The sequence below is a fragment of the Bos grunniens genome, chromosome 19, assembly GCF_055505025.1.
Source record: "Bos grunniens cultivar Pamir isolate PY7600 chromosome 19, Bosgru_T2T1.0, whole genome shotgun sequence".
In the NCBI taxonomy this organism is placed as follows: Eukaryota; Metazoa; Chordata; class Mammalia; order Artiodactyla; family Bovidae; genus Bos; species Bos grunniens.
In genome coordinates, this window is record NC_141183.1 from 35,282,113 (window position 1) to 35,295,810 (window position 13,698).

The following is a 13,698-nucleotide window of genomic DNA, read 5'->3' on the forward strand; positions in this document are numbered from 1 at the left end:
TGGGTCATTTATTTTTCTGGAGTTGAGCTGTAGGAGTTGCTTGTATATTTTTGAGATTAGTTGTGTGTCAGTTGCTTCATTTGCTATTATTTTTTCCCATTCTGAAGGCTGCCTTTTCACCTTGCTAATAGTTTCCTTTGTTGTGCAGAAGCTTTTAAGTTTAATTAGGTCCCATGTGTTTATTTTTGCTTTTATTTCCAATATTCTGGGAGGTGTTAGAAGAGCTTTTAAAAAGTTTTAAATGGTTAGCATTTTATTTTTATTATGTCCAGTAAAGTAACCTACCCCAGCCCTAAGTTTATTGAGGCTTTTTCGTTTCCTTTTATGTGGGATAATATATTTAAGATTCCATTTTTGTAACCAACTTGTGGATACATGACAGAGTAACTTTGGCTTATTATAGTGTTCAGATCTCCTGTGTCCTTAATTTATTTTCAGTTTTTTTTTTTTGTAATTTATTTTCAGGGCAAGTTTATTCGGATCAACTTTGATGTAACTGGCTATATCGTTGGGGCCAACATTGAAACATGTATCCTTTTTCATAATTGCATTATTCAAAATAGAGAATGATTTAATCTTCCTGCGGCCTGGTGGCCATCCTCTGTGACGCCTCTTCCATTTCCCAGATGATAAAACTTAAGCCCAGAGAAATTGTGACTTGTTTAGATACTTTCAACTACTGAATATGAACTCCAAAGTGATATTTTGTTGTTGTTTGTTTTTGACACTGGGTCATGATCTGGTCGCGTGGCTGGGGAAGTGGAGGGTCCCACTAAGGTGAGAACACCTGTACATATACTGGCATTTGAACAGGCAAATGGACCCAGGAAGTGTTTGTGTGCTCATAGCACATTTAGGTGAGTAACATCTTCAGTTCTGCTGTATTAGCCCATTTTTCCCCCATCTACTTTTGATTTTAGTAGAGTGACCATGTCCCATTGAGGTGAACCTTATAATCTACAGAGTTGAAGCAGTTTCACTTAGTGTTAAGCAGAATAAAGTCAGAGGGGAAAGAAAGGTCAAACACGTAGACTAGTCCTAAGAAATGTCACAAGCGTAGAGTAGCCTTAAGGAACGATGGATCTATAGAGAGAATTAGTTTGATTAAAAAGAATAAATTAGAAATGATTCTGAATGATAATGTCCCAGTTAGGAAATAACAGCTGAAGTTCTCTATACTTGTTAATACTCTTTGTCATAGATATTGTTTCTGGCCCTTGGGTCAGGGATGGATCGGATTTTTCCTGTTAATTCAGAACTATGTTTTATGTCTCTAAATATGCTCAGAGCCAGAAAACAAAACAAACACTTGAACATGACAGGCAAATGGATCCAGAGCAGGGGTCCCCAGCCTCTACCACCTGAAGATCCGAGGTGGAACTAATGTAATGATAATAGAAAAAGTGCACAATGACTGGAACGCGCTTGAATCATCCCCAGACCACCCCCACTCTGGGCCATGGAGAAATCATCTTCCGCAGAACCAATCCCTGGTGCCAAAAGGGTTGGCGACCGCTGCGCTGGAGTCTCTTCACGTTGAAGAGCATCCTTCATGTACATGCACTCTTCACCGAATGTGGAGGGTGTGTTTGGGATAGTCCAATTTTTAATTAAAATTAGGCTATATGCACATACCCAGTTTGCTGTGGTGGCCCCAGGAAGATTTAATTCAGAGATAATTCTCTCCCAGAGCAGTGGAACTGAGACTCTCGGGAGTCCAGTGGGACTGTCAGTGCAGAGATATTCCAGGAGCATCCAGACTCAGTGGACAGAGAAACCGAAACAGGCCCCAGATCCGCGCCCCAAATACCCACACGGGGCTGCGGTGTTCTGACACACGGATACTGACTGACTGGAGTGGTACCAGAGTTACGCACATTTTGGAGTCCAGCAAAGTCTTGGTTTCTGACTGTGCTGTTTGAGTAATTTCTTTGTGCCCTGGTTTCCTTCTTTGTGAAATTGCGATAATAAGTCTGCTGTTAAAAGGCTTTTCCACCTCAGACAACTTGGCTTCCCTTTTTTTTATAGCGTCTCACGGCTCCTTGTGTAGAGCTGTGTTCTTTGAACATAATCCAAGTCAGGGTAGTGTGGGTGGAGGGAGGGGTGAGGGAAGCACTCTGATCTTCAAGCTCCCTGCAAGTTCAGAGGTTCTAGAAGATTAGTGAGAAACAGAAACTGCATGTCTTTTCTTTTTCCGCATACAAAATTCCATCATTTAGAGTGATTCATTGCGGACTAGTTACTGTATTCTAAAGAAAGAAAAATCTTACAAATTAAATGTGTACTCTGAGAGGAGACCACCTTTTCATTGTCACCCTTAACCACCGTTGCTCAGACCTTCTGGAAAAATCTCGTGCTGTTCGTCAAGCAAAAGATGAGCGTACTTTTCATATCTTTTACCAATTGTTATCTGGAGCAGGAGAACATCTGAAGTGTAAGTTACAGATTTTTTTTTTTTTTTTTTTTACTGTTTTATGTTCAGTTGAATATCTTTTATAATACTTTTTTTTGAGAAAGAGAACAGTTGTAGAACTATGCACACATACACACCAAAATTCTAGCTGGCTCAATTATGAAAGTGAAATTGAACTTCAAGCCATGGGATAGGTACTTTAAGTGGCAGGCATATGGGTGGTGGTATATTATCTTTTGTACTTTTCTTTTAAAATAATTTTAAATTTGAAGGCATATGATGTGTTTTATACAAATACTGTTTCAAAATTTGTAAATATAAAAGTAATAAGTAAATTTATTTAATAAAGTTAAATTGAATACGTGTGTGTTCCTAGATTTACAACTGAATGCATGTTATGCTTCCAGTAGTACTAGAAAGAGCCTGTGTGGATTTTTATTTATTTTGTGAATCACAAAGACCAGAAATTTAGAGTTGGACAAGGTAAAAAGTAAGTTCTTTCCTGGGTCAGAATTTTGCTGGGTCAGAAGAAGATGCACAACTTTTTGGTTTCTTCTGAGTCTCAGAGTAAATGCTGCTTCTCTAGAATTAGTATGTATGTTATTTAGATATCACAATAGACATATAAAACCCTATGATCCTTTTCTCACTTGAGATCTAGGCTTTTACTAACCATGGATCATCTGTGGAAGCGTTAAACCCAGAAATTAGTTAAAGACCTGCAAGGAAAAAAAAAAAAAAGCAATAAATAGAGTAATTGCCATTGAGAGACTAAAATTTCAAGGTTATGCAGTAGGTAATGCTAAAGGGAAGAAAACCCTCATTTTCAGCCTGGCAGACTGAAAGCAGTAATGAATCAAAATAACTGTTAAAAGAAGGAATTTTCTTTTTTTTTTTTTTTAAAGCAATACCCAGTGGAAGCTCCATGTAATGTAGATAAGAATTAAGGGATTGATGTGATCAGGAGTTCTCTGCAGGAGAGCCAGTGACATAGAAAGCCAGAAGCACAGATAACGTCTATTGTAGGAAAAACCATGTTTTACTATTTTGCACACTCTTCTTTTCTTAAGAACACATTTATTGAAAAGGAGCTTGTTCTTGCTTATTCATGTCCCCTGAAGTAAGAGAGTCAGTGGGCGTGTCTGTTATAATACCCTGTCAGACTAGGGCTATGTCAGACCTCGCTCTCAAAGGCAAATGGACCACTAAGCAGACTGACCTGGAGAAAGGGTTCCAGGGTGCTGACTGGGCTCAGGACTTGGCGGGCCCATGTTCCACACCAGGAACATAGAATACGGGTTTGAAGGCTTCTCCTCAAAAGATGTCTGAAGTATTTAAATCTGAAAACAATAAAGTTTAGTTATCTGGAAAATTGATATCATTTCCCAGCTATCTGATTTCAAATATAATATTGTATAAACCACTGTCCCCAAAGCCCCTGTTGAGATTTCTGTTGTTTACATCATCATTTCTTTCGTTGTACAGATCATGGAAGACTGTGTATTTAATGTAAGAATGTAAAGGAAGCAAAAGTCTGTGGTGGTGGTGGATTAGATGTTTTTCTGTCCTGTGGGTCCAGTTTGAAGATGGGGCTGTGCTTCAGTCTGTTGATGACTATTTATGACATTGTATTCTGTTTTCTTTCAGCTGATTTGCTCCTTGAAGGATTTAATAACTACAGATTTCTCTCCAATGGCTATATTCCTATTCCGGGACAACAAGACAAAGATAACTTCCAGGAGACAATGGAGGCAATGCATATAATGGGCTTCTCCCATGAAGAGATTCTGTGTATGTATGATTTCTCTAATAAGATTCTGATGCTCAGTTTTACCAAGACTTATACATTAGGGGTAAAAAACCTAAACTAGAAAATGATTGTGAAATTAATGGGACCTGCCTCTTAATTTTATGAAATCCTGAGATTTATCTTTCTGAAAAGTTTTATATAGCTAATTTTTAGCACAAAATACATTAGAATATGTCCTCTACGTTTTGATGTCATATCTTACTTTTTTTTTTCTTTTTATATCAACATACAGCAATGCTTAAAGTGGTATCTTCAGTGCTTCAGTTTGGAAATATTTCTTTCAAAAAGGAGCGAAACACTGATCAAGCCTCCATGCCGGAAAATACAGGTAGGCTGATGAACACTGATTTTATTTCTGTTTCTATGGCCTGTTGTGTTCTCCAAAAATGTGTTACAACACGAGCATAAAAGCATCTTGAGGTGTCTCCCACGAGGCTCCACATGCCTACATAAGGGTCAGTCTGATTCCAGAAAGGAGGGAGGAGGATGGAGTGCCAGCTGAGAAGCGGGTGTGGGGACCCTGCCTTAGTAACGGGGGTTAGGACTTGGGGGTGGGCTGAAGAGACCACACGGCTCATCCCTAAGGGAGTGCAGCTGTTGGCTTCCAGCCTGTTTTCTCCTTGCCAGAATGCAGGTCCAGGGCTGCCAACTAGAACTGGTTTTTCAGAGAAAGGTGGAAACCTAGATTTTAATAGAAAATTTTCAAACTTTTAAATATTGAAAATGGCTTGAAATTCACAGCAGTTAAAAACAAAAATTTGAGAACCATAAGGAAATGGCAACCGACTCCAGTACTCTTGCCTAGAAAATTCCATGGATGGAGGAGCCTGGTGGGCTACTGCCCATGGGGTTGCAAAGAGTCGGACACGACTGAGCGACTTCACTTCAAAATGTGTTTGCAAGCCTTGTGAGGTCTGCTTCCGACAGTCCAGAGACACAAAGCTGACGCATCTGTGTGTTGACTCAGTGCTTGGTCACCAGAACGTTCTTTTGCCTCCCGGGAGCATCCTTCTCTCCTTTTCCTTTCCTGATTCGTTTATAGAACAACTGTTTTTTAAAAGCCAAAATGGCTCCAGTGTCATTGCCTCATGGCCGTTCATTACATCCCCAGTAATAGAAGTAACAAATTAATTGCTTTTTATTGAATAAGAAGCTTTAAAAAATTACAACTCTATAAATTTTCTTGAATTATTACCTATATTAGGTAGTAGTGGTGGTTAATTAACACTTGCACTGTTGCAGTGTGCCAGAGTGTGTACTTTTTAATTAGAGCATAATTTAAACGTGTGAGAGGGGAGAGCAGAGTGGAAGGACCTCCTACCACGTTCTTGTCTCCTGGCATAGACGACCACCAACCCATGGCCTGTGTTTCATTTATACCACTTCCCCTTTCCTAGATTATTTCAAAGCAAATCCCAGATACTTCGTTTGTAAACATTTCAGTCTGATGCTCAACTCAGGATCAGAAAATGAGGGCTTGAAGTGGATATATACACCTGGACTTCTGTTTGTATTGATGATATTTCTGCTTTCTCTTACCAGAGTCTTTCAGGTTATCAGTATTTAAAATTTTTTAATTCTAGTAAAATTACACATAACAAAACTTGTCATTTTAACTCTTTTTTAAGCATATAGTTCAGTAATATATATTCACATTATCATGCAGTCACTCTCTAGACTTCATCTTGCAAACTTAAACTCTAAAACAAGTCCCCATATCCCCCTCCCCCAGCAACCGCCATTCTACTTTGTCTCTATGAATAGGACGAGTCTGGGTACCTTGTATAAGTAGAATCATTCCGTGTTTGTCTTTTGTGACTGGCTTTTTTCATCAGGTTAATATATTATTATATGTTAATTTCCCATGGCATTTTTACATGTTGGTATCAAAATGGCATTTTTCAGAAAAGTCTTATTCTCTGCTATCATTAATAGGACTAAAACTAAAATTACCTTCATTAGCACATCACTCCCGACCATTCTTCCTCACCCTCCCCACCCCATACCCACCCCCTCACCCCCGATGAATAAGGTAAATACAGCAAATAGCTTTTAACCTGTAGTACCAGAAGCACCACAGATTTGAACAAGAAAAGTACGTCTAGTCACAGAAATTTATCACAAACATAATAATGAACCAAAAGGAAGAGCACATTTCAGTTACTGGGCTTTGGATATAAGGGAATGTGAAACTAGATTAAAATCTGAAAAACAGTCACAAACAGAGCAGGTGAGAACTGGGAAATTAGGGTCATTATTGCCACTATGAAAACCAAGAAAAGTCTGCCAGGTCTAACCACTGATCTGTGGGATGGCGGGCACCAGAGGCATGTGTTGAGTGACCACGGGGCACAGTCAGGGTGAAGGGCTCTGTTCCCAGTGACACCCAAACATTTACCTGCTCCCCACTGGAGTTTTCTCAGCGATATAGGCAGATTGTTACCTTTTAGATTGAAAATAACTATAAAGAAAAACAAAAGTGGCAAATAGCAGAGTAATAAGGCTTAGAAGTAGAAAATGTAGTAAGGGAACTTGTTTTCCTCGTGGAGGAGAGTAAGCCAAGATAGAGTCACTCTGTAAAGTGTGTTTTTTAGCTGCTAAAATGATGTTTATCATCACAAAAAAGAATGTGAGCAATTTGCTTTTTCTACTTCTGTGTATTTTTCAGCTTCCCAGCATGCACACACATGCACATATATGTACATTAACTGAAAGGAGCCAGGAGGGTAGAGGGTGAGGAGGGTAGCTGGTGAGAAGACTCATAAACCAAAGGAAGTGTTCCCTGAGGCACAGCCTCCCTGCCCACCCAGGGGTGCTGCTGGGTGGCCAGCAGTTGACTTGGATCAGGGGAGTGGGATGCAGTGCATCTTTGAGAATGAACTTGGTTATGCCTTTATATGACTCAAAATGTGTTTCTCCTTAGAGAATTTTATTGTTCTTTTAACGCTTAAACATTTATTAGTAATTGGAACACTTGTTGGACCTTAGTGACATTAGGCAGTGAACTTCTGTTGAGGAAAGTGCCCTAAATTTGGTGAGAATCCACAATAGCAAAATTAGCAGCTTTTTAATGTGAGCCATGTAATCAAATAATTGATTTTTAAAATCCCTTAGGTTTCTTGCCTGCTAAAGTACTAGGATCACTCTGTAGGCATGACAAATTATCTTGGTAACATGATTTAAAATATTTTGAACACCATTTTTCTCATTCTCTGCATTATCCATGAGTTCTAAGACTTAGTAACTTCTATTAAGCTATCCAGAGTAATTGCTGACTAATCATCTCTTATGGCCTAAGGATAAGTGTTGTTAATATGAAAGGATGAAGGTAGTTTTTATGAGACCTAACACCTGTCTAACCTTAAAAGTTATATTTAATTTCTTAATACAATTAGGTGATTACTAAGGTGTTTCAAGTGTTTATTGAATGTGCTATGAGTAGGTCGGTAAGGAGAAGCCTGGTATTTAGGAGGCCTTTTACCCTCTAGTTGCACAGAAGCTCTGCCATCTTCTTGGCATGAATGTGATGGAGTTCACTCGGGCCATTCTCACCCCCCGGATCAAGGTCGGCCGAGACTACGTGCAGAAAGCCCAGACCAAAGAACAAGTAAGTTTAACGCAGTTATCACACAGTTGCTTGAGTGATTGATAACCGTGGTCATGACACACTCTGATTGGCATGTAGCAAATTGAACCAATAAAAGCTCCATCATCCAGATGTTTCTTGGTACTAGTTGACTGTTTCCTCACAGAAAATTTTTAGAGGTGACTTATAAAAAAGGAAGTTTGAAATATAACCTTGAATTTTCCCCAGGTAGATGAACCGTCCACGAGGAAAAAGCTGTGTACCCTGGCATCCCACCCAGCAGGGGTTGCCCTGACTGATCCCTTGTTCCTGTAAGGGGAGGAGGGCACAGCACCGGGAATGTAGGAGTTAGAATCACCTGTTTCATGGTGGACTCTGGGCTTATAATGCTGCACAGAAGCCCAGGGGCAGGGGGAGGAAGTCATTTTTACTGGGCATTTTCATCCATCTCCTATATTGATTATCTCCACTCTGTATCTAATTGTACTAATATCCTCTGTTGATGTATTAAACTGAGACATGATTAAGCGGTAAGTGCTCTTTTAGGGTTTGGAGGGCACTGTAGATCATTAAATTCCTTCCATCTAACAGCTTTTAGTGTTTTGCTGAGATTATTTTCAGACTAAAAGGTTGCTGTTGTCTGATTACAGGCAGATTTTGCAGTAGAAGCTTTGGCAAAAGCTACCTATGAGCGGCTCTTCCGCTGGCTCGTTCACCGCATCAATAAAGCTCTGGACAGGACCAAACGGCAAGGGGCCTCCTTCATTGGGATCCTGGACATCGCTGGATTTGAGATTTTTGAGGTATGTCATTCTCCCTCCTGCTCTTCTTGCTTCTGTTTATTCCTTCATCAAATAATCTTCCAGGCTCACAGTGTACCAACTGCAGTGCCAGGCACCAGGGATATGATGGCAGATAAGCAGGTACAGTCCCTGCCATTCTAGTAGAGAGTCAAACATTAAGAAAAACCACCAAATTCTTGGGATTTTGAATAATGAAGTGAGAAAGGGGCTGTGATGGAAGGAATTGGGGAGACCCACAGTGCAAAGTGTGCTCGCAGCTGCTAAGAGCTCAGCATGAGAAGCCCAGCCTCAGGAAGAATCCCCGGCAACATGAGAGTAGGTCTAGTGTCCTGTGTGGGAGAGAATTTGTTAGATGTTAGAAACTGCCAAAAGCCAGGGTAACTAGACGTAGCTGACCAGAGGGGCAGAGGAGCCGGAAACACAGAGTGTGAGATGGAAAAGCAGACGTGGGGAGAGTGTGGAGGGTGGTGGTGTCATAGCTCAGGGGCCAGATGATGGTGGTTTGGGTGGGGGTTGGGAGCAGCCTTGTGAGATGGAGAAATGAAGAGACGTGATGGTCTCTGTTCTGAAGACACACCCACAGCATTTGTTGATGTGTTTCAATATATTTCATTATTAATCTGACTAGATTCTCCAGACAGCATCAATCCATCAAAGGTTTGTATTCACATACCTACTGTGGTTTTGCTAAAACCTTGATAAAATTTTGGTCTCCTAAAAATGTAAAACTTTATCTCTCTTTTGATAGACCAATTATATAGTAAGGCATAAATACTTCTTGGGATCAGGGTAATACTTTGGCCAATTGGATATTGAATTGTCTTGTTTTGAAATGAACCCTTTTGGATTATGTCTGTCCTCATAAAATCTGAACTGTTATGGTATAGTAGTTTTATCCACCAAACTGCCACTGACACTGTAAGAGATTGCTTTAATATGTATTGATTTCTGAATAACTGAAAAATCATGAAAGGTGGCTGCATGCAAATTGCATGTCTGTTGCTTTCCTGTCTGTAAACAATCAGCAGATATAATGATGAAAAAGACCTCCACTTCCAACTGCAAAAAACGGATGAAATACCTAAGAATAAATTTGAGAAAAAATGGGTAAGATTTAGTTGAAGACAACTTTACAGTGCTACTGTAAAAAGCAAAAGACTTGAAGAAATGTAAAAATGTGCCTTGTTCTTGGGTGAGAAAATTCAGCATTATAAGGGTGTAAATCTTCCCCAAATTTATCTTGAAATAGAACATACTTGTTTAAAAACTATTCATAGGAATTTTAAGGGGTAGAGGAAGACTAGGTGACCTGCTTCTAAAACTAATTTGAAAAATAAACTAATAAAGCATAGATAGTAAAATTCTGAAAAAGAAATAAAAAGAGGATACTAAGAGATATAAAATATAAAGCTGTAGAACTTCAGATTTGACATGAATATACATAGTAGAAAAATGTTTTAGATACTAAAAATGCAGAATTATTTAGTGAGCATTATTTATCATGGGAAAAGAATGGGAAAGGCCTAACTGTCCACCATTAGGAGATTTATGTTCACCACAGGAGGTTGATTTGATTAATTATGACATATATCCGTGAAGTAGAGAATTGTGCACCCATTGTAAAGCATGGGGTGGCTTTATAGTACAGACCCCAAGATACTTTGTTAAGCTTAAAAAGCCGAGGTAGCACACACATTTATGAGTGCGCAGACTTTCTGGAAAGATTGCAGGAAATAGGTGACAGTGGTTGATTAGCGTGATCAAGCGGGTGATCAGAGTGAGACTTCTCAGTGCAACTCTCTGTACATTTCAAATTTTATACCAGGCATTAACCAATTTAAAAACAAATAATTTAAAAATATTTTTAGTAGCTTAAATATGGAAGGCAAGTAGACCTTTATTTAACAAAAATACCATCATACATGGTAGCTCAGGCTGAGTAGAGCACTAAGTCCCGTGATCTTAAGGCAGAGAAAAATCCATTCACATAAACATCACCACCATCAGGCGCTCTGCAAATGCTGATGCGGTTCACCAGAAATACAGCATTGAACAAGGCAGACGCTGCCCCGCCCTCCTAGCATGAGCTCATTCTAAAACAGAGTGCAGCACCTCCCAGGGAAGATTGGAGTGGCTTTTTCAGACCATAAGTCTATTCCTTGGGGATTGATTAAACCTTCTGTAATTGAAGATCACTTTTTATAATGAAAGAGGTTATTTATGGCCCCATGGTACTTGTGTGGACAGCATGGAGGCAGAAAAAAAGACTGAGTACTTCTCACAGAACGCAGTTGCTTTAAGAAAATTACCCCTGTTACTTTATCCTTTCATTTTTCATCCCATCAACAGCACCGTGGAGAAATGGGCAGAGTTCACACAGAGAAAAACTGAAATGTCTGTAACAGATGAAAAAAAAAAATTTTTTTTTTTTCCTAACTCAGAGCTACTGGCCTAAGTAAGGAGCAGAGGGGACAGGACAGCAGCCCATCTGTTCTCCAGACCCACAAAGTGCTCAGAGATGCGCTTGCCTCCTCAGCCTCTGACCTTCCCGAGTCTTTTTTCATTTTTCTCACTTTCTCATTTATTCATTTCTCTTCATTAAGCATTCACTAGTAAAGATGGTTTTATTTGTAGATAATCAGTTACAGTAACTGACGTACTCCTTTCACTATTTGGAACCAATCTGTGGGGAAAGGAGTATGTCAGCTACTGTAACAACAGACTGGTTCCAAGTAGGGAAAGGAGTACATCACCCTGCTTATTTAGCTTATATGCAGAGTACATCATGAGAAATGCTGGGCTGGATGCAGCACAAGCTGGGATCAAGATTGCCAGGAGAAATATCAATAACTTCAGATATGCAGATGATACCACCCTTATGCTAGAAAGTGAAGAACTAAAGAGTCTCTTGATAAAGGTGAAAGAGGAGAGTGAAAAAGTTGGCTTAAAGCTCTACATTCAGAAAACTAAGATCATGGCATCTGGTCCCATCACTTCATGGCAAATAGATGGGGAAACAGTGACAGACTTTATATTTTTGGGCTCCAAAATCACTGCAGATGGTGACTGCAGCCATGAAATTAAAAGACTTTTGCTCCTTGGAAGAAAAGCTATGACTAACCTAGACAGCATATTAAAAAGCAGAGACATTATTTTGCCAACAAAGGTCTGTCTAGTCAAGGCTATGGTTTTTCCAGTAGTCATGTATGGATGTGAGAGTTTGACCATAAAGAAAGCTGAGCACCGAAGAATTGATGCTTTTGAACTGTGGTGTTGGAGAAGACTCTTGAGAGTCCCTTGGACTGCAAGGAGATCCAACCAGTCCATCCTAAAGGAGATCAGTCCTGAATATTCATTGGAAGGACTGATGCTGAAGCTGAAACTCCAATACTTTGGCCACCTGATGCAAAGAACTGACTCATTTGAAAAGACCCTGATACTGGGAAAGATTGAAGGCAGGAGGAGAAGCGGACAACAGTGGATGAGATGGTTGGATGGCATCACCGACTCTCTGGACATGAGTTTGAGTAAACTCCGGGAGTTGGTGATGGACAGGGAGGCCTGGCGTGCTGCAGTCCATGGGGTCGCAGAGCCGGACACGACTGGGCGGCTGAACTGAACTGAGTTACAATAGCAGACTGAGTTTATCACGTTCTCATTTTAGTTTCTCAGTAACATGATCTGGGGGTGGGGTGGCGGGGCTTGTGCGTAGATTAAGAGAGATCCTCATCAGTCTAGGGTAGTTGAGACCTGGTTAATAACTCCTCGAGAACATTTTGAGAACAAACTGACTGGTCCTCTCTTCCTCCCCCTCCTCTTCTCCTCCCCCTCCCCACTTCTGCAGCTGAACTCATTCGAGCAACTGTGTATCAACTACACCAACGAGAAGCTGCAGCAGCTCTTCAACCACACCATGTTCATCCTGGAGCAGGAGGAGTACCAGCGCGAGGGCATCGAGTGGAACTTCATCGACTTTGGCCTCGACCTGCAGCCCTGCATTGACCTCATCGAGAGACCTGTAAGACCCTCTCCTGCCGGCCGGCTCTCCACACAGGTTCAGGCGGTGCCTTGAGCTTTTCTTCCCATAAACTGAGACGGAAATGTCCCTGTCTCATCAGCGTGAAGATAATTTTCTGATCTAAATTTACTAGGATGCTTTGATGAAATACCCATTTAAAAAGTGAAGAGCCTGCAAGTAAGACCCTTCTCGAGCTGTCTTTTCTCTCAGTCGTGTCCTGTCCTCTCGTGGGTGTGGGGCTCAACCAGGCACATGTCCAAGACTTATTGGTTCTGTGTCTAGCTATGAATTAGGTGGGTCATGCAGATCCATTTTGGGGGATCACTGAAGCTTATCCTCGTAAGTACAAAGGTGCTCTTTACAATGTTTGTAAGAGTTTATAATCGTAAAACATTTAACAATAACATGTAGAATGATATGGGAGTATGATTCGTTTGAGGAGCCTTTCAAAATGTAGAGTGAGGGCAGTATTTTCTGGAAAGAAGATATCAAACAGTGTCTCTGGGGGGCGCCTGCCAGGCTGTCATCTGTCCTGACCTCTCGTAGCCCAGCCTCCGGCCAGCTTCTTCTGAAACTCTGACCAGGAGACGAAACATCGTCTCCCAAACAACTCTTTAGAAATCCTCAATTAAAAGGAAAAGTGGTAACAGACATCTTGACACTAAAGGATGAAATCGGAAGACTAAAAAGGAGACAAAATTATGGATCTTCTGAGTCATGCTGTCTTGGAGTCCTGTAGAAAAGATTAAATTATATTTGGGCTCCTCTTTCAGAATTTAGAAATATTTTCATTGAAAGATTAAAAATGTAAAAATTATGGCAGAAAGATGTGTGTTTCACTTACCTTAGTCCAGAACTTCATTTCTCAAGGTTGTCGTGAGTGGGTAAAATCGGGTTAAATGCCTCTCTGGCCCATCTCTTCTGTAGGATCCCTACTAAGCCTGCTTGCCTTTGATTATAGCGTTCTTTCAGCATCTCTGAACCCTGCAAATTCTTTTAGATAGAGGAGCCGGAAACTAAACAGCCGGGGAGTGAGGGTCTTAGTCCTGGACTTTCAGCTGCTTCTAC

General features: G+C 40.5%; 1 protein-coding gene and 1 long non-coding RNA gene across 16 annotated transcripts in view; both read left to right on the forward strand.

Annotated features, from left to right (window-relative positions):
* The window catches only part of MYH10 (myosin heavy chain 10), a 121,575-nt gene that overhangs the window by 65,129 nt on the left and 42,748 nt on the right, over window positions 1-13,698 (forward strand). For all 15 annotated transcript variants that reach the window (XM_086358962.1, XM_086358967.1, XM_086358958.1 and 12 more), the window contains 7 exons: window positions 466-529; window positions 2,336-2,434; window positions 4,061-4,204; window positions 4,456-4,551; window positions 7,712-7,830; window positions 8,460-8,612; window positions 12,457-12,630. In XM_086358962.1, coding sequence (XP_086215088.1) covers window positions 466-529; window positions 2,336-2,434; window positions 4,061-4,204; window positions 4,456-4,551; window positions 7,712-7,830; window positions 8,460-8,612; window positions 12,457-12,630 — 849 coding nt within the window. The remainder of the gene's footprint in view (window positions 1-465; window positions 530-2,335; window positions 2,435-4,060; window positions 4,205-4,455; window positions 4,552-7,711; window positions 7,831-8,459; window positions 8,613-12,456; window positions 12,631-13,698) is intronic.
* LOC147352058 (uncharacterized) lies at window positions 730-1,403 on the forward strand. The gene is made up of 2 exons (XR_015147911.1): window positions 730-857; window positions 1,288-1,403. It is a non-coding gene; the product is annotated as an uncharacterized LOC147352058 (long non-coding RNA).